The 22,197-nt window shown below is 38.8% G+C and overlaps 1 protein-coding gene across 2 annotated transcripts; it reads right to left on the reverse strand.

Annotated features, from left to right (window-relative positions):
* Positions 1-1,124: 1,124 nt before the first annotated feature.
* tmem184a (transmembrane protein 184a) lies at positions 1,125-21,919 on the reverse strand. Of its 2 annotated transcripts, XM_066674691.1 has the most exons (10): positions 21,445-21,919; positions 19,213-19,458; positions 11,573-11,738; positions 9,709-9,799; positions 7,261-7,336; positions 6,012-6,103; positions 5,682-5,851; positions 4,558-4,755; positions 1,538-1,783; positions 1,125-1,205 (listed from the first exon to the last, which is right to left on the reverse strand). In XM_066674691.1, exons 2-9 carry the CDS (start codon positions 19,456-19,458, stop codon positions 1,551-1,553), a joined length of 1,272 nt encoding a protein of 423 aa, XP_066530788.1. In that variant the 5' UTR covers positions 21,445-21,919; the 3' UTR covers positions 1,125-1,205; positions 1,538-1,550. The 2 variants fall into 2 exon arrangements, with proteins under 2 accessions (XP_066530788.1, XP_066530787.1); XM_066674690.1 differs by having other exon boundaries at positions 1,131-1,783.
* Positions 21,920-22,197: the final 278 nt, after the last annotated feature.

Raw genomic sequence — 22,197 nt, forward strand, 5'->3', positions numbered from 1 at the left:
ATATTAACAGATACATTCCACAAAACAATAACAAAGAGGGCTCATTTTAAAAAAGCATCTGCCTAAGATCAGGTGAACCATAGCATAATGCACATCTTAACATTATATTACCATTAAACCCTAAACTGTTGTTACCAGTAAGGCAGCTGTCATTGGCACAAGAAACAGTGAGAAGTCAGTTTTCGTACATGAGCCTGCTCCTAATACAACAGGTACTTTAAAACTGTAGTTTTACAAACTGGGATTGGAATGTCACAAATTATTAATGATACGTTAAGAGTCTACAGTCCTATTAAAAAATGAAAAGGTATGTCCTACAATACATAAATAATGAAAAAGGGCTTTACAACTTATTTCAATTACTGGTCCCTCTTAAAAACATATACCAATTATGATACACAGTCTGGACATAAATAACAAAGAGCACTATGACATTAAAGGGATAAAGATGTGTAGGATTACATAACCAGACTTTCAAAATGGTTTGCTAGGAAGCTACTTACTTAACAGTGTTATGGCAAAAACACAATATTTTAACTTTAACTTCCCTTAAAAAAAAAAAATCAATCAATCTGTGATTTTCTAACAGGCTACTTACTGAGTGAAAAATAAATGTGAAGGAGACAGTGGACAACACTAATAAAAATCTATCAATCAATATTTAATTATTCCCCATACTTAACCTGTACAAGAAAAAAAATAATAATCATATACAAATTATTTACAATTAAGTACATGGGTCCCTTTCAAAAGTAAGACTGCTAAAATTCCCTGATTTCCATCAGATGGGCCATGCTCCGAGTACATGGTGAGAAAATTAATGTTTCCCAGTCAGCAGGAGCAGTGTGAAAGCCCTCCATTTTGTCCGTGATGTGAGAGATACCAAGTGTTTCAAAGGGTCTAGGTAAACAGTTTGAAGTGTGTGCTCCAAAGCCAGGGTGTCTTTGAGAGACAGTTCCGTTCGTCAGGAGACCCAGGCAGAGGACCCCTGAGCAAATACTTCAAACGGGTAGGCGAGAGAGCCGCTCTGTGAAGTGTCAGTTCCAGCCAGTGTGAGCCGTGTGAACGCACCCCCAACACCCTCCCCCCCACAGACCCTCCCCAACCCCACCATCCCCATCCCACCCTTCCATTTATCCACCGTGCTGTTGCACTGCCAGGAGTCAGAGGGGAATTCAGTAGCAGCAGTAATCATCCTCTGGTTGCTAGAACAGAGCAGAGGGGGGCACAGATGGGCAACGTGACTAAACAGTGCAAAGTGGCTTCCTTCCCTTGGTGCTAACATGGACGTTATGAGTGTTAATTCTCCTAATCCTTTCTTATTAACTAATGAACTCTTTTTCCCTAGAATAGGGTGGGCACGTCCATTATTAACTTGACTTTATTAATGGGGGCTTAAGAGGATCCAGATCAATTAAGGATTAAGTAAACCGAGGCAGAGCGCACATAACACAAGTCAAAGTTTTCCAACCCCCGCCCCCCCAAAAGTCTTTTTTCTATGTTTATGAAAACTGCAAACTGCCCCCAATGTACTCACTGTGGAGTGCTCTCTAGAACTCGTCATCTGTGTCAATCAGTGTGATTTTATCTGACTTCTTAGGGCTCTTTGTGATGCTGGGGCCAGTCTTTCCATTTTGGTTTGGCTGCACCACCTCCTGGGTGGACTGCTGTGTGTACTGCTGGTACGCTGGGGAGAAGTTGTGGATGGCATCCTGAACCATGTCTCCAGGGTTGATGGTCTCTTTCAATCCACTGGAGATGCTGTGCATTGGGGCAACATTATCTGCAAACGTACAGTAATGGAATTAGTTAGTTCTTATCGTGACAAGAGATGGGGTTTTATGCTATTAATTGTGACCTGAGGTCAGCTCTAGTTTATGAATTTCAAATGTATTTTGAATCATTTTAAGAACTACTAAATTTATTTAACGCTTGGACCCTTTAAGAAAATGAGTCCTTGCATGAGAGTGGATTCAAACTTGAAGGGGAATGAGAGTGACCCTCTAGGTACAAGGACAAGCAATGTAAGAAAAGCTTAAGATGTCACAAAATTGCTATAGCACAGCACTTTAGGATGACCTTAATTTTTTAGAACATACAATCATATTTTGTAGCTGCTTCATCCTGTTTAAGGCTATCCTTGGACATAAGGCATGGGCACACATCCTAGACAGGATGCCAGTCCATCACAGGGAACCATGCACCCACCTACACACCTCGGGACATTCTGCATAGTCAATTCATTTACCAACACATGTTTTTGAATTGAAAACCCACCAAAGTCTCAGACAGCTGGGGTGGGGTTTGAACCCTTGACCCAAAGACCCTGGAGCCTTGTGGCAGCAACACTACTTGCACTACTGGCTAAAAATGTACAGCACGTGGTTGAACATATGCTTGTAACAATTAAACACATGTACGCACTCATTCGAAAGAAATACAGAATTCAATAGCCACACAAATGTAAGGATTCCAAACTGCTACAGTCAGGTTACATAACCTCTGCTTTTAGGAGACCTTTCTAAGCATATCACTTTTCCCCTATTACATAATCTCTCAATGTCACTAACATTCTGCCACGCACTGCAGCTCTGACATTATTTGCACATTTGTGAGCATGTTCCGCCGTCGGCAGAGCCAAGGTATGACCCTGCTGACCTCATGTAGATTCTGGAATTTATAATAAAAGAGAAAAAACAAAGCAAGTCATTGAAACATGCCAGTGTTCCATGACGTGGACACTAAATCACTGTTCTGCTCCATTTCTCCATTCCTGCTGGAGGAGATAGGAGATGCCATGTTCAGTGACAAGTGCAAAATCCCTGACCTGGCTGCTCATGAACACCACTCAGCTGTATATGTATGAAAGGAGGATACCCGAGGTAGTGCGGCACGAGGAGCTTCGTCTGACTGGGTCTGCCGTTGTTGTTGATGGATGATGGTTTGGATAAAGGTTGCCATGGGCTGCTGCAGAGGTGAGAACATCCATCTCTTCTCTCGCCCTCTAGTGGGCAGCAGGATGACCTGCCTTCAGGGAGCCTTTATCCTCCAGAGGCTCATCTCTGCAGGGCTCCTATAAGTGACTGCTCCAGTCCACTGGAGTGAACATTTGAGGGTCAGAGGGAGGGTGTGATAAGTGCTGGAGGGCCAAAAGCCCTGTTCATCAGTATGTTCTCCTGAGCTTCAACTCACAGCTGGTCTGCTCTGATAGAAAAGCCTCTAGCCTAGAGCTGCGGCCGACCCCTTACACCTCCGCTGAGATCCACTTCACTCCTGACCTTTCTGCCTATCGGCTAAAGGTCACCTGATCAGTGACAACATTTGCTCCCTGGCTGCAGGGTTAGACAAGGCCTTAGAACCATCTGGCAGGAAAGGGACATTGTATTTGGTGATGACGGCAGGTTCCCAGGCGTTCAAATGACCAGTCACAGAGGATCTTATATCAATTTGCCAGAAGAATATTCCATCAGATGGTTCCTCAGTAATGCCTAAGGTACACAGAGTGACAGCAGACCTCCCCCTGAGATTACAAATTGGCATTCAGACCATGTCAGGCACAGCACCCTGCAGATGGAGGAGCTGGAGTTTGAGCTGTACTTCATGCAGACCTCATTGAATCATAATGCAAATCTAACACAGTGTTTAACATTCAGCGGTCACAGCGTCATTAGCACTCAAATTGAAGAATATTAAATAGAATATTTCTAGGCAGACTTGGAAGTCGCACAGATCCAAACAGGACTGATTTGTTTCAAATGAAGGTACTTTTGAAGCCCTCTGTGAGATGAGGAAAAGGGGTGGTCAGTCATAAGAAAATGAATGAAAATTTTTCATGCTTCTCAGTCACACAGCTCCAGGGACCTGGAGGTTGTGGGTTCGATTCCCGCTCTGGGTGACTGTCTGTGAGGAGTTGGTGTGTTGGTGTGTCTGCGTGGGTTTCCTCCGGGTGCTCCGGTTTCAAAGTCCAAAAGTCCAAAAACACACGTTGGTAGGTGGATTGGTGACAAAAATTGTCTGTAGGTGTGAGTGTGTGAGTAAATGTAAGAGTATTTGTCGCCCTGTGAAGGACTGGCGCTCCCTCCAGGGTGTATTCCCGCCTTGCGTCCAGTGGTTCCGGGTAGACACAGGACCCACCACGACCCTGAATTGGATAAGTGGTTTCAGACAATGAATGAATGAATAATCCTTTCTTTTCTTTTGCTTCCAACCCCAAAATCAGGCCAAACTAAACAGGCTTAAAAAAAAAAATGGCAAAATTCCTCCTCCACTCATATAAAATGTTCTGACACCTCTAGTTGTTACAGGTTTGTGTTCCTCAGCAAACAGAAGTCACTGAACACTCTCTGGGCTCCAGACAGCAGCTGAACATTTTAGTTCTTCTGAATTCTGACTCACAGCTCAGATTCCTGCTGTCTTAAATCGCCCCGTTGAGACACATTATTCAAAATCCGTCTCCTATGAAGCAGCCTGGAGAACCCAGCAAAGCCTCTTCAAAAGGCACAAGAGTGGGAAATGGTAACAGTTAGATGTCTAGATGGCATGGAGCATGTTACTAACCTGGAGCATGGCTCTTCTTCTGCTGGTAAACATTGTATGTGAAGGCATAGCGAAGAGCAATAGCAGCAAAGAACATCTCAATGCAGGTGATGAAGTTCTGCCAGCCAGCTGCCACTGTTCCAGCACCCACGTGATGACCGTCTATGACTAATGCTTCTGGGATCACTCCACAACGCTCCAGGATGGCCAGGACCATGCCTAAGAAAATCAAGACAAGGTTCATTTATAAAACAAACACACCCGTTAATTAAACAAATCCCATAATACTGCAGCTAATTCTATTATTCATGACTCCTGAATTAAATGGAGCTGAAGTTTGACTCCCAGAGGCTCATTTCCCTGACATCTCGATTTCTTTTTCACATACCAATAATAAAGAAGTTTTGTTAATGTTATAAGCAAATTTGAGTTGAAAAGGTTGGCTAATACTATAACTTTTGCTTAAGAAAATTATGGACAGCAATGCCCTGCGTCTTTTCAAAGTTAATGTTCAATAGCTGTTTGTACATATTCTGCAAGAGAATAACTGTCATATAAGAACAAGAAGTCAGCTTATGTTCTGATGTGAATAATATATCTCCTGCTGTTTTTTTTTTTAGTTCCCAGTTTGCAGAGATTTATTTACTTCCATAAGTTTAGGAAGTTTGACTGGTGGCATAATATTGTTGGTGCCTTTATAAACATCTGCCATTAGCCAAGGGAGAAGAAAAAGCTTCTCCAAAAAATAGATTTGAACAAATAATTTAAACATATCAGCTGCTGTGTACATTGTTTCAAACTGTAATGACGATCAAACCAATAAAAATGGTTCAAATGTGTCTCACATGAATCCAATAGTTCCAAAGGGTACTTTGGAATAAACATATGAAAATAATATGACAACTTTTAAATTGTACTGGTATTGTAGCTGCACAGTTATTACAACGCAAAGTTATATAAATAATGAGACACAATAAAAAGGCAACACGCAAAATAATAATCAACCCCCAGATGATTGACAGGTTGATGTTTTATGACATGCTTGCAGACAAACCCCATAGAATGCTTTCTACTTTAAAATCACTGGTCATTTGGCTGGTGCCCTTTAACTGCGTTTGACAAAGATGAATCCTGAATTCACCCACCTTGCCAAAAGGAGAGGAAGATGACAGATTTGATGGTGAGGAACTTAAGTACAGGTTCATAAGGCCTTAAGAGGTCACTGGTGGCAGAGTAGAACAGGAACAGGGCATACAGGGACAGACTCACAGAGACATTGTAGATAATGGTGATGTAGAGGTATCCTCCAGTCACACTAAAGGACGAGGCACAAGTAATGGTCATATTATTTTGCTTCACGTCAGCTCAGGACAGCCCTGGCCTAAATTCAATACTGTAAAGCATTAGTACTGATCTTTTTGGAAGCAATATTAGTTTATGACATTATAGAATGTAAGAAGAAATCAAAAACTCACTTAAAATCTCCATCATGATATTTGCCAAAAGCCTGTAGAAGGATAGTGATGACGGCCATAATCGGTTTCACAACGCAGAACTGAAGGGTGGCCTAGAAGACATCACAATGGAACAACATTAAGCATTTCAAGCTCATGGACATGGCCAATGCAAAACAAAGAATGTATGAGCATAACTCATCAGCATTAAACATTTCGAAGATAGATATTTTAATGGACCAAATCTACCTTGATCTTAATATTGGTCTGCAAATAAAGTGAGTCATAATGTTAGAGATTATAAATGTACAGTCTGAACAGCTCAGGAGACTGTTACCATAGCACAATGCACACAATTAGGCACGAAGGTTCACTAAAATGAATTAAATGTCCTAATCAAAGCTGTCTGCTCACTAACTATGGTTGTACATATGGCAAGGAGCTTCTTTGAAAAACTTCCATGCAGGCATCCTGTCAAAGTGAACCACATGTTTAGCAGTTTCCATTTCCTTGGAAAAATAAGGAAAGGAGAAGAAAAAAAAAGTTCATTTCACAGACTCTTCACTATTTTGAAGACAAAGCATTCAAATCCAATTTCCATCAGTATTATTCTCTGAGTGCAGGCAGCTTCCACAGTCCCTCTGCAGACAGCATCAGCCTGACAGCTCCTATTATTTCTCCATGTTTATTACTAAGCTGCTCACACCTAGTCCTCACTATTTTTATTCTCTTGCTTTCTGTGCTAGATGTTATCTAAAAGAAAGTGGACAGACAATTTTACATCTCTGTCACTTTATAATTTAGGGGGGGGGGCAGGTTTGATGATAGTTTAGATAAAAGTATAGAGACAAAAAGACTGAAGGTTTGCTTATATCTAGATGTAAACATTTACTCTCCAGTTTCACATATACAAGCAGGAAAAAAAAAAAAAAAAAAAGTCTCAGGTGGTGGCACACAGACAGATGCTCTTACATTCATTTGCCAACAGCATTTGTAATCAAAAGCTTTCTCTGTAAAGTCGGTGGGGCAGAGAGTGACAGTAGCTGCCCTCTCCAGCAGTTAAATACTGACATTAAAACAAGACAGGCATTGAACCATGTAAATATATGAGCCTGGGTCTGGCTGCATTTCATGCAGACCTCACTAAATCAAAATCCAGATCTAACACAGTGGTCACTGTATAAATTATTAATGATATCAGTCTTAAATAGTGTAAACAGAAAGATATGTTTAACACCATCCAGATGCCTCATCATAGAGAGAAACTAACCTGTTTACAGAACCTTAGGAACCCAATGGAGTAACTCATTCCAGCCAGGCAGCAGGTACCATACAGACAACTTGACCTGTAAGAAAGAAAAAAAAAATAATAATAGAGAAATGTCAAATTTATTTTAAGTATTATTTAGTTTTGTCCCTATTATGTGATATAAGGGCTATAGCATACACTGAGAACACATGACAAGATTCGATTTCTGGTCAAAATTGAAATTAAACATAGGTTATTTCTTTTTTCAGGAGATATCCAAAAAGATTATACTTCAAATGATCACTGGATTAGGAACACCTATCTTGTTAGATACAAGATAGGTGTTCCTAATCCAGTAATTATTTGAAGTATAATCTTTTTGGATATCTCCTGAAAAAAGAAATAACCTATGTTATGTTATGTTAACCTATGTTATACTCCTTGTGAATTTCATCATCTCCACTGACAATACAGGAGCACTCAGTAGTTCTACAATTACCGACTGTAGTCCATCTATTTGTTTGCATACTTGTTATCCCCATTTAACCCTGCTCTTCAAATGGTCAGGACCCCCATAGGAACACCACAGAGCACGTATGATTTCGGTACTGTATTATTCTATTTGCTGCAGTGACATAGATATTGTGTTGATGTGTAACAGTTTTTAAAGCCCTCAGGGTCACTGCAGGACTGAGTATAGTCCACCACCCAAATCATACCTGCTCTGTGGTGGCTCTGACCATTGAAGAGCAGGGTGAAATGCAGATATGAAAGTATGTAAAAAAAAAATAGATTTACTACAGTCTGTAATTATGGATCTACAAAGTTCTCTGGTACGGTCAGTGGAGCTGATATTTCACCTGCATATGGAAGATATATATATATAAAGAATAACTTGTTCTAAATGGGCCCTTTGTTAAAAGTTGATTACGTGAAGCTTGAACACTGGAAAAATGGCTATAACTTATATAGCTAGAGTTAGTTTCACAGCTGTAAAACCTGCTGAACTCTCAAAATAAATATATCAAATAAATTTGCAGCCTCCTTTAGACTGCTGTACTGTAGGATTAAAAAAAATCGTTGCATTTTCCCAATGTATTTATAACTTTTACATTTACATTCAAATAATACAGAGGAAACACTTTCTGTTAAATGTGAAAAAAAAAAAATCCAAAAAGCACAAACAAACTGAGAATTTGGTTTGGGGAAGTTTGACACACCCCTAAACTGTAAACAAGCTGAGATGTAACCAATTTCCTTCCGGATAACAAAATGCTAATTAGCCTCATCTGTGTTCAACTGTAGCGATTCTGATTAGAGCCGAATAAATCCAGCTGTTCCTGAAGCACTCTTTTGGTCGGTAGTGCTTCCTAAAGGAAAGAGGGCAATGGGGAGCTTTTAGAAGCCCTCAGAATAATGCCATGGAAAGACACAGAATAGGATATGGGAAGCAAAAGGTTTTAAAAAGCCTAAAAACTGGCACTTCAAAATCTGCTCATGGAAAGCTACCATCCTGCAGAGTTTAGGTCCAACCCTGATCCAATATAGCAAGAAACTAATCAAGGTCTTTCAAGAGAGGAATATTATAGCATCAGTGCAGTTGTATGAGGAGTGCTGATTGCCAGATGATGCAGTAATATGTTTTGAACAGTTCTGGGCTGTAGGTGAGAGAGGCCAATATGAAGCCAGTACTCAACAAAGCCCATATGCACTCTCATTTAAGTGTTCAAAATGATGCTCAAAATAGTCTGTGGCTTGTAATATTATGGTATAAATGAGGTTACTCCAGCATGATCGTGGTGTGATGAAATAGAAATGATAGATTGCATTCAGTCTAAAATAAAAAGCGAAAGAACTTTTATTTTAGTGTTTTCTAAGCCGTTTCACACAACATGAATATTTTACACTGAAGAGGGTGAAAAGGCAATGAAGATGTCTATGTGATATTAAAACTACAACTCTCTTTGATAGCCTAGATAGCCCAACATTTATGGGGGTATTTATCTTCAGCAAAAAAGTGGGGCACTTATAAAAGCAGATCCGGACCTTGCAAACCAGACAGACCACTGAAGATTTCTACAGTACTCTGCCTGACAACTGGCAGTGGAATGAAAGCACACTGCTAAAACAAGAAGGGTCAGGCTAAAGAACAGAAAGGCAGATGTCCTCAAGTGGCCTTGACAGAGCGTGGCCCTCAGTCTGACTGAAAATTCAAAGAGTTGCCTGAAGAGTGCTTCCTGTCCCTTTAGAAAATTCAGCAAATTAGTTATAATTTGGGGGCTGTTAGTCCAAAAAAACATGAGCATTATAAAATACCATGTATATTTTCTAAGATAAAATTATTTTCAGTGGATGTGACACTGTTAACAGTTTTCAAAAACATAAGTTCATGAACGTCAGTTCAGTAATCAACAATGCAGTGTATTTTATATTCATTATTCCAGAAAGGGTATAAAGACAGACACTCACCGAATCTGCTTCCCTCGTATTTCTGCCATGATGGCACTCTCGCCTCCTAGATACTCAAATGAAAGGCTCAGAAAGTTGTAGATCACAAAGGCTGAAAAGGACAGCAAAGTATATACATAATTATAAATAGTTTAATATTGTTTTAAATGTGGGTAAACGCATTATAATAAACAAAACAAACAAACAAAATAAATAAATACATAAAATAAAAAGAGTGCACTGATAACTAGAGTGTTATATTCACTGGATTTTAAAAAAAGAAATAAAATCTATCTGCCTGTACATGGTGAATGTAATACAGGTCAGGCTTAATGGAATAGGTTGTCTGTCCAGGAAAATCCATCTTAATCCGTTGTTGCTATTTAAAGAAGGCTTAGATAAAGACTTAGAAGGACTGTTCACTCACTCTGTCTCCCTGCCAGAGCATTATGACAACAGTGAGTCTGTTGTCTCACTACATGATTTATTTCCCCCTTGATAGCATTTGGAACAAGTCTAGCCATATATGAAATTTAAAAAGTAGATAATGTATTCATTTTTCACATCTCTCAAATTTGTGTATAAGCTATTTGTATGATTCATCATCACTTTTACCAACACCACTTTTTTGCCTTTTGCTTAATAGCACACAACATGAGGTCCTTATATATAGCAAGACACAATACATGAATATTTTACAGAGAACATAGCCTCAAAAAGGATTATAAAAATATTTGCTTTGTATTAAAAACTAAAACTCCCTTTGTTAGCTGCACTATTTTTAATGATATTGGTTTAATAAAAGAGAGTATATTCACACTTAGACAGCACGGACCAAAAAAAACAAAAAAAAACAGGGCAAGTCTTTTCTGAAAAGAAGGGGAAAAAAAGGAGCTATGATACCAATGAACCTAACTGAACTGTTTTCTTTACCCAATGAAAGGACGGGGGAAACAGGCTTGGGCAGTTAAGCCTATGAGTTGAGATGAAATAGCATTGTACAGCTGGTTTTCTCTATACATAGTCTGATCTAAAAAGTGTACACAACCGGCCTAAAAGACAGTGTTCTAAAAACCCCACCTGAAAAAACAAACAAACTAACTAACAAAAAAGAAACCTAAAGATATTCTTATGGATATCTTACAATAAAATATCTGTACAAATATAAAAATATGCTCTAAAATAATATATCATATCTACAGCACTGTGTTTAGCTGATTCACTTCTATGTACTTTTATTGCAAATAAACCTCTAAAAGGGGACAAACTGTATTGAACTTCAAACATATTTATTTTTCACAGGGTGTGATAGCAGTGATTTCTTTCCCCATGGAGAATATTCTAGAGACCGAATTCCTAATATGGGTGTGTTTGCAATTACAGAATTTCACAACTTTAGAGGTCTATTTGTAGCAAGATAATGAAAACATATGTGAAAAATGCTTTTGCTTTTCAAAGTAAACACTAAATGTAGGCCTGAACTATTTGGGAAAAGTATCTAACTGCACTTCTTTGGCCAATATTGTAATTTTGATTAAATAGGCCCAGGCCTATTTTTAAAACCTAGAAGACCAGAAATATCTAGATTTCCATATTTAAAGATTAAGACATTATATTTTGTAATGTATGCTGTAGTTAAAATGTAACTATTGGGATTTGAACATTTCACTCTTTCAGATATTGATTTTAAATTAAAAGCATATACCCTTTAAAATTGTGTTGACAGAAACATGTATACAGACTCAAGTAAAGCGGAAATATTCTAATAATCTCCTTAAATAGAGCAATGTTTTATTTCTATTCAGTAATCATACATTGCTGTTAAAGTGACTGCAGTTTAAATTGACTTAAAAGCTAGAAGAGAATTTCTACTCTTTTGCATTACCTTCGTAGCAGTCCCGGACAGAGTCGAAGTAGACATAGTACTGGTCATTACTGATGAAGAGGAGGCTGAGCCAGGAGTCGAAGGCATAGATGGGGACAATGAAGAGGATGCGTATGATGTATCGCTGCTCATTCGGTACCGTGTATGACCTCAGGTGTGAGTAGATCTGTCACATAAGCAAAAACATACAATACTATGATAATCTTTAGAGAAAAGACACTGCTGTGAAATCATTAGGAGATGGCCAAGTCCTGTTAACTTCCTAGCCTGGCGACCTCACACTTATGAAGGTTTTACTTATTTGTGTCTTACTGACATACCAAATCCAACTCAGTAACACATTTCCGAGCTCAGTGTTGTCTGGTTCATGTGGCTTAGAGTAGTAAAATTTCAAACAAATTGCATTCAAAACATTGAAAGAAGTCCAGGACAATGCTTAATCCTTATATTGGGTCAGACCCTAATTGCTTGTATGTGGGCCCACGCTTCAGTTCAAAACACAAATATAACACACTGTAGATATGTTTCCAAATAAATCACAGTAGTTACTGAATTACAGGCTTTAGGATTGATATTAACAACAACAACAACAAAAAAGAGCATAGAATTTAAGTTTAACTGTTGGACATTTATGACACATTAGACACTGAATAAAAGAGCTAATGGATAAAAGGCATTTCTCTAAATTTTTACTGCACCAGAGGTTGAGAAGAAGGAGCTGCATGATAAAAGGATATTCAAGTGATTAAACTGAATAATCTGGGAGCAAGTTGGAATTGAGTTTGGGGGTGACTGAGGACATGGGGCCAAAGGAAATAAGGTATCAAACACGTCTTTGATTATAAAGAAATTGAAGTGTCCAAGGACACCAAAATCAGATAACTATAAAAAAAATCTGAATACTAAGTAATGAATATGATCGCACAGGGAGAAAGCCATCAAAATGTGTTCCAGCAAAACCACTGTTACAGGAATGTTCTAGCCTACCTTATCTCTTACACTGCTGTTTTACAACACCCAAGATAGATTTTGCTGTTAATTATTACCCAAAGGCTTACCTCTGTAAGAACGAATTATTGCCTTTGTGTGATAAAAATGAACACAACATCCAAAAGAGATGATCTGAAAGAAGCTTTCTGGCACTTGAAAATCTTGTGAGACATGTCAATAAATCTGTACAGTGAGTTATAGACTAGCTTCAATTTAAGCATGGTTTTCTGACTCACATGAAATTAGATGTGAAATTTTTCCAGCTCTGTCATTGCGTGGGTGGTGGACTGATGTATTTGGGCACTCGGGAGAACCAGAATGAGTCAGCATCTAGACTGATGTGGTCCATTTGTCCTTTGCAGCAGGAAGAGAAATAAGCCCACAGCCTCACTGGTTCAGTGAACTCTGCGCAAGGTAATGGCTCCTGACACTGATGCTGTCCTTTTCCCCCCTATTGGATGAATTAGTTTTCCAATCAACATGACCATTTGATCTATCAGTCTTTGTACAAGAATCTATGTTTCTAAGAATGTTTTTGAAAAAATAAGGAGTACATGACTGCTATGGGCTATAAATGACGTCAAATTGCTTAAGTCACTTTTGCATTCCTAAGCCCTGGCCCTAGACAGCATGTAGCACATGTTCAACTCTACACACAGAAGTAACTAGAGACACCTTGGGAACATAGTCAGCTAAACAAGCCCTTTGCAAAAATGTCTGAAGACACTTGCTCATCACTCCCCTTCACCTCTGCCCATTTGCTGCAGTAACAGAACTATTCTGCAGGGAATGCTTTATGCTAGCTGCTGGAACAGGACTTGATTGCAGAGAAAAAGAGCTTTTTTTATGTTGAAAGAGTCTCCACATAATGGAAATGCTTTTAACTGTTAGACTATCCTAAAACTGTATGTCAAATGTACATCAAACCAAATGCTATTTAGTACCTTTCAATTTTAAGATTGTGCTCTCTGTAGACGTGGGCGTACTTATTTTCTACACCCAGTGAAGTGAGTGACTACAGACTTTGCTGCAGGAAAGTCTAAAACACACAAGTTTCCCTTCAGGAGATCCATCCAAGTTTCTCCAGTAATTTGTCTTTATTCATACTGTTATTTCCCTGTCATTTTTTACCTTTTTCCTCTCTTAGCATACTAATGTGCTTCCTGGACTGGGCTTTGCAGGCCCAGCACATGTCCAAGTATCTTAGGCTGCTTTATAGTCGTAGAGTAGGCAATCTGTACCTTGCCTGAGCATGTTAGACCCCCAATATCTAGATCTATAACTGATCTTGAACAGGTGGGTTCAGGCACAGTTCAGTTGGACTCTGGCATGGTATGGACCTAGGGTTATATGTTACTGTGCCTAAGCATGGAACCTGAATGTGATGTCAATGATGCAACCCTTGCTATATTAAATATAGCGGCATAGGGTTCACTCTGTCAGAAGTGGCAGCCAAACAAGCACAGCATACTCTCAACCAGGAACGACCATCCACCTGGAGGACTGCATCGGGTATTAGAGATTCACCCAGGATATACTGCTAATCCATATCTGGACACACACAACACTCAAACACATACAGACATTCACTCATGCACCAGGACAGTTATTTAGTAGCCAATTCACCCAATTTCCATGTTTTTTGGCAGTTAGGGGGGAAACCGGAGACACCAGAGGGCAGAAACTCTACCCAGATGGGACCTGAACCCAAGATCCCAGCGTTGAGAGGTGAATGTGCTACCCACTAAGCCACCGTGCCGCCCAAATAATACATCACAGTCATGAACTCCATTTTGCAGTGCAAGAGCACCTTTATGTAGATACTGCAGGCTGTTTCAGTGTTGCTTTTCTATGTACTATTATGCCAATTGTTCCTTGCCTGTTAAAAATGCCTCATCATAGCTGTCCATGTATTTTGGATCATCTTTATAAAGGATTTTTTCCTCTTTCATCTTCAGTCATTTTGTTTATATAAGAAGGAACTGCAGATGACTAGCGGCTTGCATTCCTGGGTGTCCAGAAGATTTTTTCCAGAAGATTCCTAGGTTTCCAGAAGTTTTAGGGATACCCCAATATTGACAGATTTGGCGAAACATCTGTAATATCCATGTTGGGTTCACTGACCTAATAGCTTTGCTCTCCTAATTTGATTAAATAGTGAATTACAAAAAAAGTGAAAAAATATATATAAAGAAATGGTGATATTAAGCTATGCTCTATCACCAAAGACATCTTCACATACAACATTTTGACTCTCATGTGGGGAAGTATTCACAGAACAGCAAGAAGCTGGAAAAATATACTTGGATTAGCAACTGGCTTTTAAGCACATTGTGAGAGCTTGGCAACGATAGCTTAAAACTTGATCCTAGATCAGCACGCTTCCTCAAATACCCTTTGTCAGCACTGGCCCTGCCAACAAGAAGCCCCTACTGTGTGAATTTGTCTTTATGGTGTTGCTATGAAGCACATTATGATTTGGACTGATACAGTGTGAGAGAGTGAGTAATGTAAGTGAGCTGTTTATATTAACTGTCTTGCCCTCTGATCATCAAGAACGGATTTGCATTTTTCAATGCACACCAGTCAATCCAGAGGCAAACAATGTTCCCCCATACATTGGAGCTTACATTTACATACTATATCTGCAATATTGCTTAGGCTATCAATTATAAGAGGCTTGAGTGTTTGAGTTCATAGTTCACATCCTGTTCATCAGGCACCTAGGGTAAATCTGTTGATCCAAATCAGTCTCTGAAGAACAAAGTGCTTCAGAAATACAATACCAATCTTACCCTTTTAGTATGCACACAGAATTGCAAGCATCACTGAAGAAATCTTTGAGAGGGAAATCAAGGAGGACAGCAGAATACTAAAAGCAACCAGGGCTGCTTTAATCTCTTCACAATTTACATACGTTTTCCTCACACAGTCCTTTCCACCAGTTCTCAACAGGCTGCTGTTTGCCATGCCTCTGATGAAATGGTGGTGAACAAATTGCTTGGCTTCTGGTCTAAGAGGCAAAACAGGGCTGCTGGGATGAAGACAATAATTATACACAGAGGAACATGGTTTCATGGAGATTCATTTTTCAGTCACCGAACACTATCCTTACATTGTTTAACTGCTTCAAAACCTCCTATTTCTCAACAGCATTGAAGAGTTAGAGGGAAGATGAGAAGCTTTGGAGGCAATCAAAACATGTCCTCCAGGTGCACTCCAGGCATTTTGTGGATGAAATTCTTTTTCTGACCCCTCCTACATTCACTACCAGCAATGCAAATATGTAACACATCACTGAGAAGCATATTCTATATAACAGGGTTCTTTTTTTCCCACAGGTCATGTAGTCTACAGCAAAGGAAAGTACATATAGGATGCATCAGCAAAAGCAGTGAAATTAAATTTCAGTTATACTGTGACCCACAAGTGAATCAATACCCTAAAATATAAGTACTTCTGGCAAAATAGTCAGGTGAGTATACAAGAACCTGTATGAAAATGTTATATACTAATTGTAGCCAAAATTATCATGGTTATCAGTATTATGGTAATTTTAAATCTGCTGAAGAGTTAAAAAATTGCTGATGCACAAAAGTCATTTCACCAAGTTTTATACTGAACAACACAAATTAAATTAGCAGCACTATGCAAATAGAGTTTAATTACAAAATAGCCCAAATTGAACAATAACTGCAGTTTTTTTTCTTTATGTGAACTTGTAAGTGTTATCATGTGGATTAAGCTAATAAGCAACTCTATTATATGTAGTTGTTATTGTTGAAAAAACTGCTGCAAGAACATTATTCCCTTTTAAAGAGGTATGTTTATTTCAAATAGCTTCTATCGCACAAAGGAGAATGTGCTTGATTATAACATTAAACCATTTAAGGTGGAACTTATTGTCGGGGAATAACTATAGTGCCATATAAAGTGGAGCAGAGCACAGCACCATTTAAGGTGGAATGGGCACAGAATTTGTAATTTTGGCTGGAAAGCGATCTTTGTTGCCCGAAACGTCTTGTTTGTAGTTACAAATGAAGCGAAATGACTAAACCAGCTCATTTCTACAGCCACACGTTTACAAGAGAATCAGAAGTAGTCAACCCATTAGCTTAAACCAAGGGTTCTTAAGGAATGAAAATTTGGACCACACCATGTGCCGATCCTTACGCCATGATTCCCCTAACACAAAACAACTGCACGTGTGCAGCGAAGAGCTGTGGCCACTGGGAGACTGTTCATAACTTTGGTTGACACTGTAACTTATGGAAGTTTTCAAACCACAGAAATCATTTTAATTTACTTTGAAATGGTAATGTTGGGGAAATAATTGAGTGAATGAATGAATAAATCTTTCTGGGTACTGTCATTAGAGGTGGCCAGGTACAAGCTACATTTATTCAGCTACATGTGCCCAAGTATTTAACTTTTGGTGGTTGGTGTGGTGTGCATCATTTAGGAGTGTCAACATTTTATTTCAGTGGAAAAAAAACAGTAACACCAACACAATGCTGAAATGTGTAGTCCGTTAGTGTAAAACGTATGCAGTATTTATTAACTACATTTATAATGCTGCATGAGCTGTTTTTGGAAAGGTAGTGTACATTTATTTACCCATTAATTAACTGCTGTAACATTAGTGTAACTTGAACATGAGGTGAGGTTCTTCTACCGAGGTTTTGAAGGGCAAATCATTATTATTATCTTTACACTTATATAGCGCCTTTCTAGACACCCAAGGACGCTTTACAATCCACACTGCTCAGAACGCTCAATCCATACACACACTGGTGAGAAGCGGCAGCCAAACGCGCACAGCGTACTCTCAACCAGGAACGACCGTACACCTGGAGGACTGCATCGGGCACTAGGGTTTAACCCAGGATAGAGCACCAATCCATATCTGGGCTCACACATACAGACATTCATTCACACACCAGGACAGTTATTAGAGAAGCCAATTCACCTACCCTCCATGTTTTTGGACTGTGGGAGGAAACCGGAGCCCCCGGAGGAAACCCACGCAGACACGGGAAGAACATGGAAACTCCACCCAGATGGGACTTGAACCCAAGATCCCAGCGCTGGGAGGCGAACGTGCTCACCACTAAGCCACCGTGCCGCCCAAATATATGAAAATGAGAGTCATTTTCATATATTTATATAAGATTGTTTCAACACAGGAAACTCATTAATTGAAGTGATTAATTTATTTACACTTAGATTCCTGTAATTATCTGTCGATTCCATTCAGAGTGTCTTGTCTAGACAAGAAAACGCTTAGATCTGGGCTGCACAAGATTTTTTTCTGAGGAGACTGACAGTGATATTGTTCTTTAGCTCAGATTACAGCTTCATTCATACAGGTATTGTTTGGAAAGATAGCCTCAACTATAATCTGGTTTTTAATATATGAACGGGCTTGCTTGCTAATCTTTTGACTGAAATCAATCTAATAAAACACACACACACACACATACATATATATACATATATATATATATATAAAGAGTTGTGTGAATATTGCACCAGCATTTACAATCTTATCAGCTTGGGTAACAAAGCTATTACTCAGACTCAGCTCTGGTTGGTCAAGGACAGCCAACATTATTCTTAATGGATAACACTGTAATAAGGAACTAACAATACATGCGAGGCACCAGCTGGCTGGAATTTATTTAACTGTGTTGCACTTTTAGTCACAATTAGTTGCTGAGGCAATGTGAAAAAAAGACTAAAAGTTCAGAAGTCGGGCTCAAATTACAGTGTATTATCCAGACTTGATGTGGATAGTCCACCTCCCTCTGGCAAGGGCGGTGGGAGGGGGTAGCAAGCAGCTCCAAACAAAAGTCCTGTACTCCGCCTAGTCTATTTGCTTTATATTTTCCTGGGTTTTCAACAAGCCATGGCCATTAGCACCTCCAGCTCCTCCTGTGCTCTTCAGCACTGAGATTTGTTCCTCACGCCTCTTGGCAAACATTTCACCTAGGCTTTCACAAGCTTGCCAAGACACATCTTTAAGAAAATAGGTGTTCCCTGCTGCTTATAAAATAAGCTTTTTTCTAAACCCAGGGCTCAAAAATTAGTCAGAATGTCTGGGCATTGTTTTGAGTTTGTGCAAAGATGTTTTATGAGCCATGTTAAAGTTAATATAAGAGCTAGGGCGATGTGTGTTTTAAATTCAACAATAAACATTCAAAAGCAGATACCTTGATATTAAGAATCCCAAACAATACTTAAATAGTAAGTTTCTATATTGTTTTAACTTCTTTTTAATATAAAGTCTTATATCTCTATATCGGTGGTAGAGTTTACAAAAATAAAATCACATGACACATATCAATTAGAGGTCATTCTCATTTGAAACAGCTTTAAAAATATTCAGTCACAGCACTGCACTCAGCTTCAATTGGAAAGACATGTATTGAGGTGTTTCGATCTGCTGCCGCTATTTGTATGTGTAATTGTGCTATCAGTATGCTTATTGGCTTACTAAAACTGATAAGAATTAAAGTCATTAGAATATTGTAGTGAGTGGCATAGAAGTTGTCAATACTGTATGACACTGAAGTAGTTCCATTTATAATGTTTGATATTCAGCTTAAAAAATACATTACTTCTAAATGTATGTAATAAAATCCACTTACCTGGTGACAAGTAATGAGGAGGGCAGACCAGACAAATATTCCTGAGAGAGCCTGGGCAGCGGTTGTGTTCAGGAAGATCTGATCCTCCTCTGGTGTCCCATTTTTTGATATGATTATGGTCATATTAGACATGCGACTTGAGTTTGACAATAACAATGAAGATGAAGAAGGAGCTACTGAATCTTGAACACTGGTGTTTGAAGCCATTATTGTGGTAATGTTAGTAATATCCAATGATTCATTCATCTGTGGAAAAAAAAGACACTTATGTTAGCAAAATTCTAATTAATTAAATATATTATGAATATTGTCATATTATGCTATTTTGTAGTTATATATAATTGCTTACCAATAACTGTCTTGCAACTGGTGAGAACTAAATAAAATCTGTCTTTATAGATTGTAACACCGTGACTGAAAACAACCTGAAATATAACCCTGTCACCTGCATGTAATAAGATGTGAGTTTTCACAATGTCAGTATTTAAAATGTGGCCAAGGCTGTAGACAGCCAATATAAATGTTAATTCAGGAATAGCAGAGAACTGAAAAACACGGTCAATTATTTTTTTCATCTATGACAAAAAGCCACAATTTGGTCTTTGGTTGATAAGCTGCTCACTTTTCACTCCCTGTCAGTAGACAGCCACTGCAGGCATCTGCAAATCTGGGAGCACGTTTAAAAGCACCACTAGGGTTGTGGTGTAGGTGAGGCCAGTGGGCCACCACCTGCATCAGTACCAAACCAAAGACTCGGTCTGGCTGTAGCCATCTCACCCTGTGGCTTTAGTACGTACGATAATGTGTGCTCCCCTTAAGCCATGGGTTATACATTACATTTATCTCAGTCAAAATGTTGTTATGATGTGACTCAGGGGGCCACCGTACTGACCCCTCCAAAATACAGATCTCCACATAACAGAATATATTTGGGATTACTTGAATTGTGAGAAGTAGGACTAAAAGCCACTTCTAAGACTGAAATTTAGATGTGTGGAAATATTTTTATGGAAATCAAATTTGACAGAATCAATGCTTTAATTAAAAAAGCAGGACCCAATATATACTGAAAATATTAAACTTATATTTTGACATTTGTGTGTTTTTGTCTTCCAGATGCTGAAAAATGAAAAACCTCAGTGGCTGCTTTTGAATGGAAATAAATGGAAAGATGGTCTCTGAATATTTCTCTGCACTGTTCTTCAGTACAAGTGAGAGACTTCTATCCTATCTGTCATGAAGTATGTTTGTGAAGGAAATACAGCTGCATTTCAATTTGTGCAAGTACACAATCACAAAATGAGAAGAACAGTGCCTTCAGACCTGAGCACTTGGAACATACTTGACATATGAAGCACTTAGTGGACCTCAGTACTAGTGCTTTTAAAATTTACTGATGTTCAAGCCATATCAGTAGTTTTGTGAATTTGCATTTTTATTTCTTTGACGTAACCTAAAAACAGACTGGAGTAAAGTTTTGGGCTCTACCCACCACAAGTGGACACAGAGTAAGTTTCATTTGAGAGTCAGTAATTTGCAGGACAATACATCCATGGACACTGAGAAGTTTCAGCTAACCCAACATACTACACATTTAGCTGCATAAAAATCTAAATCTAAAAGTCACTCTCCATTTTGAAACCTCCTGCTTTTAAATACATTTTCCCTTAAAAATAAATTCTCTAAGGGTTCCTTTAGAAAGAGATTAAAAACCTTGTCAATTCAGAGAACTATTTAAATGCAAAGTGATTCGGTTCTATGATGGTTCATATTTTGTTATCCTAAAGCTGCAGATTTGCATAAAAATATTCAATTTCCTGAAAGTCAACCAAGTCACACAACTTATTTTTGTACTACTCTTTTTTGCTAAGTCACACTAGCACTGTTTAATATGCTCCTCAGTTCCACCTTAAAAAATTAGTGTTGACAAGGAAATGCAGTTATATTCTACTCAAATACATGCATCGAATAGATCCAAGTCTAACCCAAAGTATTATTATGATGAAAATAAGTGTACATCCAGTCGCGTTTTAAGGTGGAACGGAGGAACCATTTTTACAGTTTAAGGTGCGTTGTAACAGGTGAAATGGTGCCGGGGTGGAGTAGATGTGCGTTAGTATTCACGCTGTATTTAAAAAGTTGTTGTTCGTCATTTAAATAAGCCCAGCTGCACATTTGTAAATAAACTCAATGTTGAAAACAGTGGAAATGAATACTTCGTTCGACACTTACCCTCAGCGACAAGACAGACACCTGTCTCACTACAGCGGAGTCCAGACCAGCTCTCTACTCAGAATATCTCCTTTTCCTCCAACTCCTTTCGCTTAAACACGCGGCTTCACGGCAAATAGCGTGTACACTTTAAAACTGAGCAAAAGTTCGACGTAAAAAGTTGCCATCAGTGGAAATAGATGGCTTTCTCGCCCGAGCGCTGAAACCAACGACAGACTTCCTCGTTGTCTATGAACAGGTAGGACGAACAGAACGAAGTCCACTGTGAACTCAGAGCTCCAAATAAACAGGCGTTTAGCGCTTAAATACACCCGATTTGCCTTTAATGAGGCCGAAGTTTTACAAAGTGCGTTTCCGTTCTTTCTTGGTATTTTTTTCGGGTGTTAAAATGTTCTCTCCCTCCCTAGACAGATAACCAGGTACACACAAACAGTAACCTACACCACGTGACCCAAAGTCGTCTTTAATCACGTGGCCTCAGTCTCAACTCCTAGGGTGAATGCACCTGTTGATCCGGTTCTAGAAAACAGATTCAAGATGCATTCCCTTTATTTTAAAGGACATGGACTAGTCAGCCATAACATTCATTGTTGTCTTTATCAGCTTCTGGTCATAAAAGTTTATTTTGTCGTTCCACAACTAGACTGTAACTACAGAGTATAGGACTTCTGTTTACCCATATTTATTTATTTATTTATTTTTTTAAAGGTTTTGACTTCCACTGGCCCACCACAGAGCAGGCATTACTTGGGT

Source organism: Hoplias malabaricus, chromosome 6, assembly GCF_029633855.1.
Source record: "Hoplias malabaricus isolate fHopMal1 chromosome 6, fHopMal1.hap1, whole genome shotgun sequence".
Lineage (NCBI taxonomy): Eukaryota > Metazoa > Chordata > Actinopteri > Characiformes > Erythrinidae > Hoplias > Hoplias malabaricus.

Bases quoted from the DNA above. Each gene is read 5' to 3' on its own strand.
- tmem184a (XM_066674691.1), bottom strand. From the start codon at position 19,458: ATGAATGAATCATTGGATATTACTAACATTACCACAATAATGGCTTCA. The intron at 6,104-7,260 runs GTTAGTTTCTCT...GATGTCTTCTAG, and splicing joins TCCTAAGGTTCTGTAAACAG to GCCACCCTTCAGTTCTGCGT. The intron at 5,852-6,011 runs GTGAGTTTTTGA...CTCGTCCTTTAG, and splicing joins TATCATGATGGAGATTTTAA to TGTGACTGGAGGATACCTCT.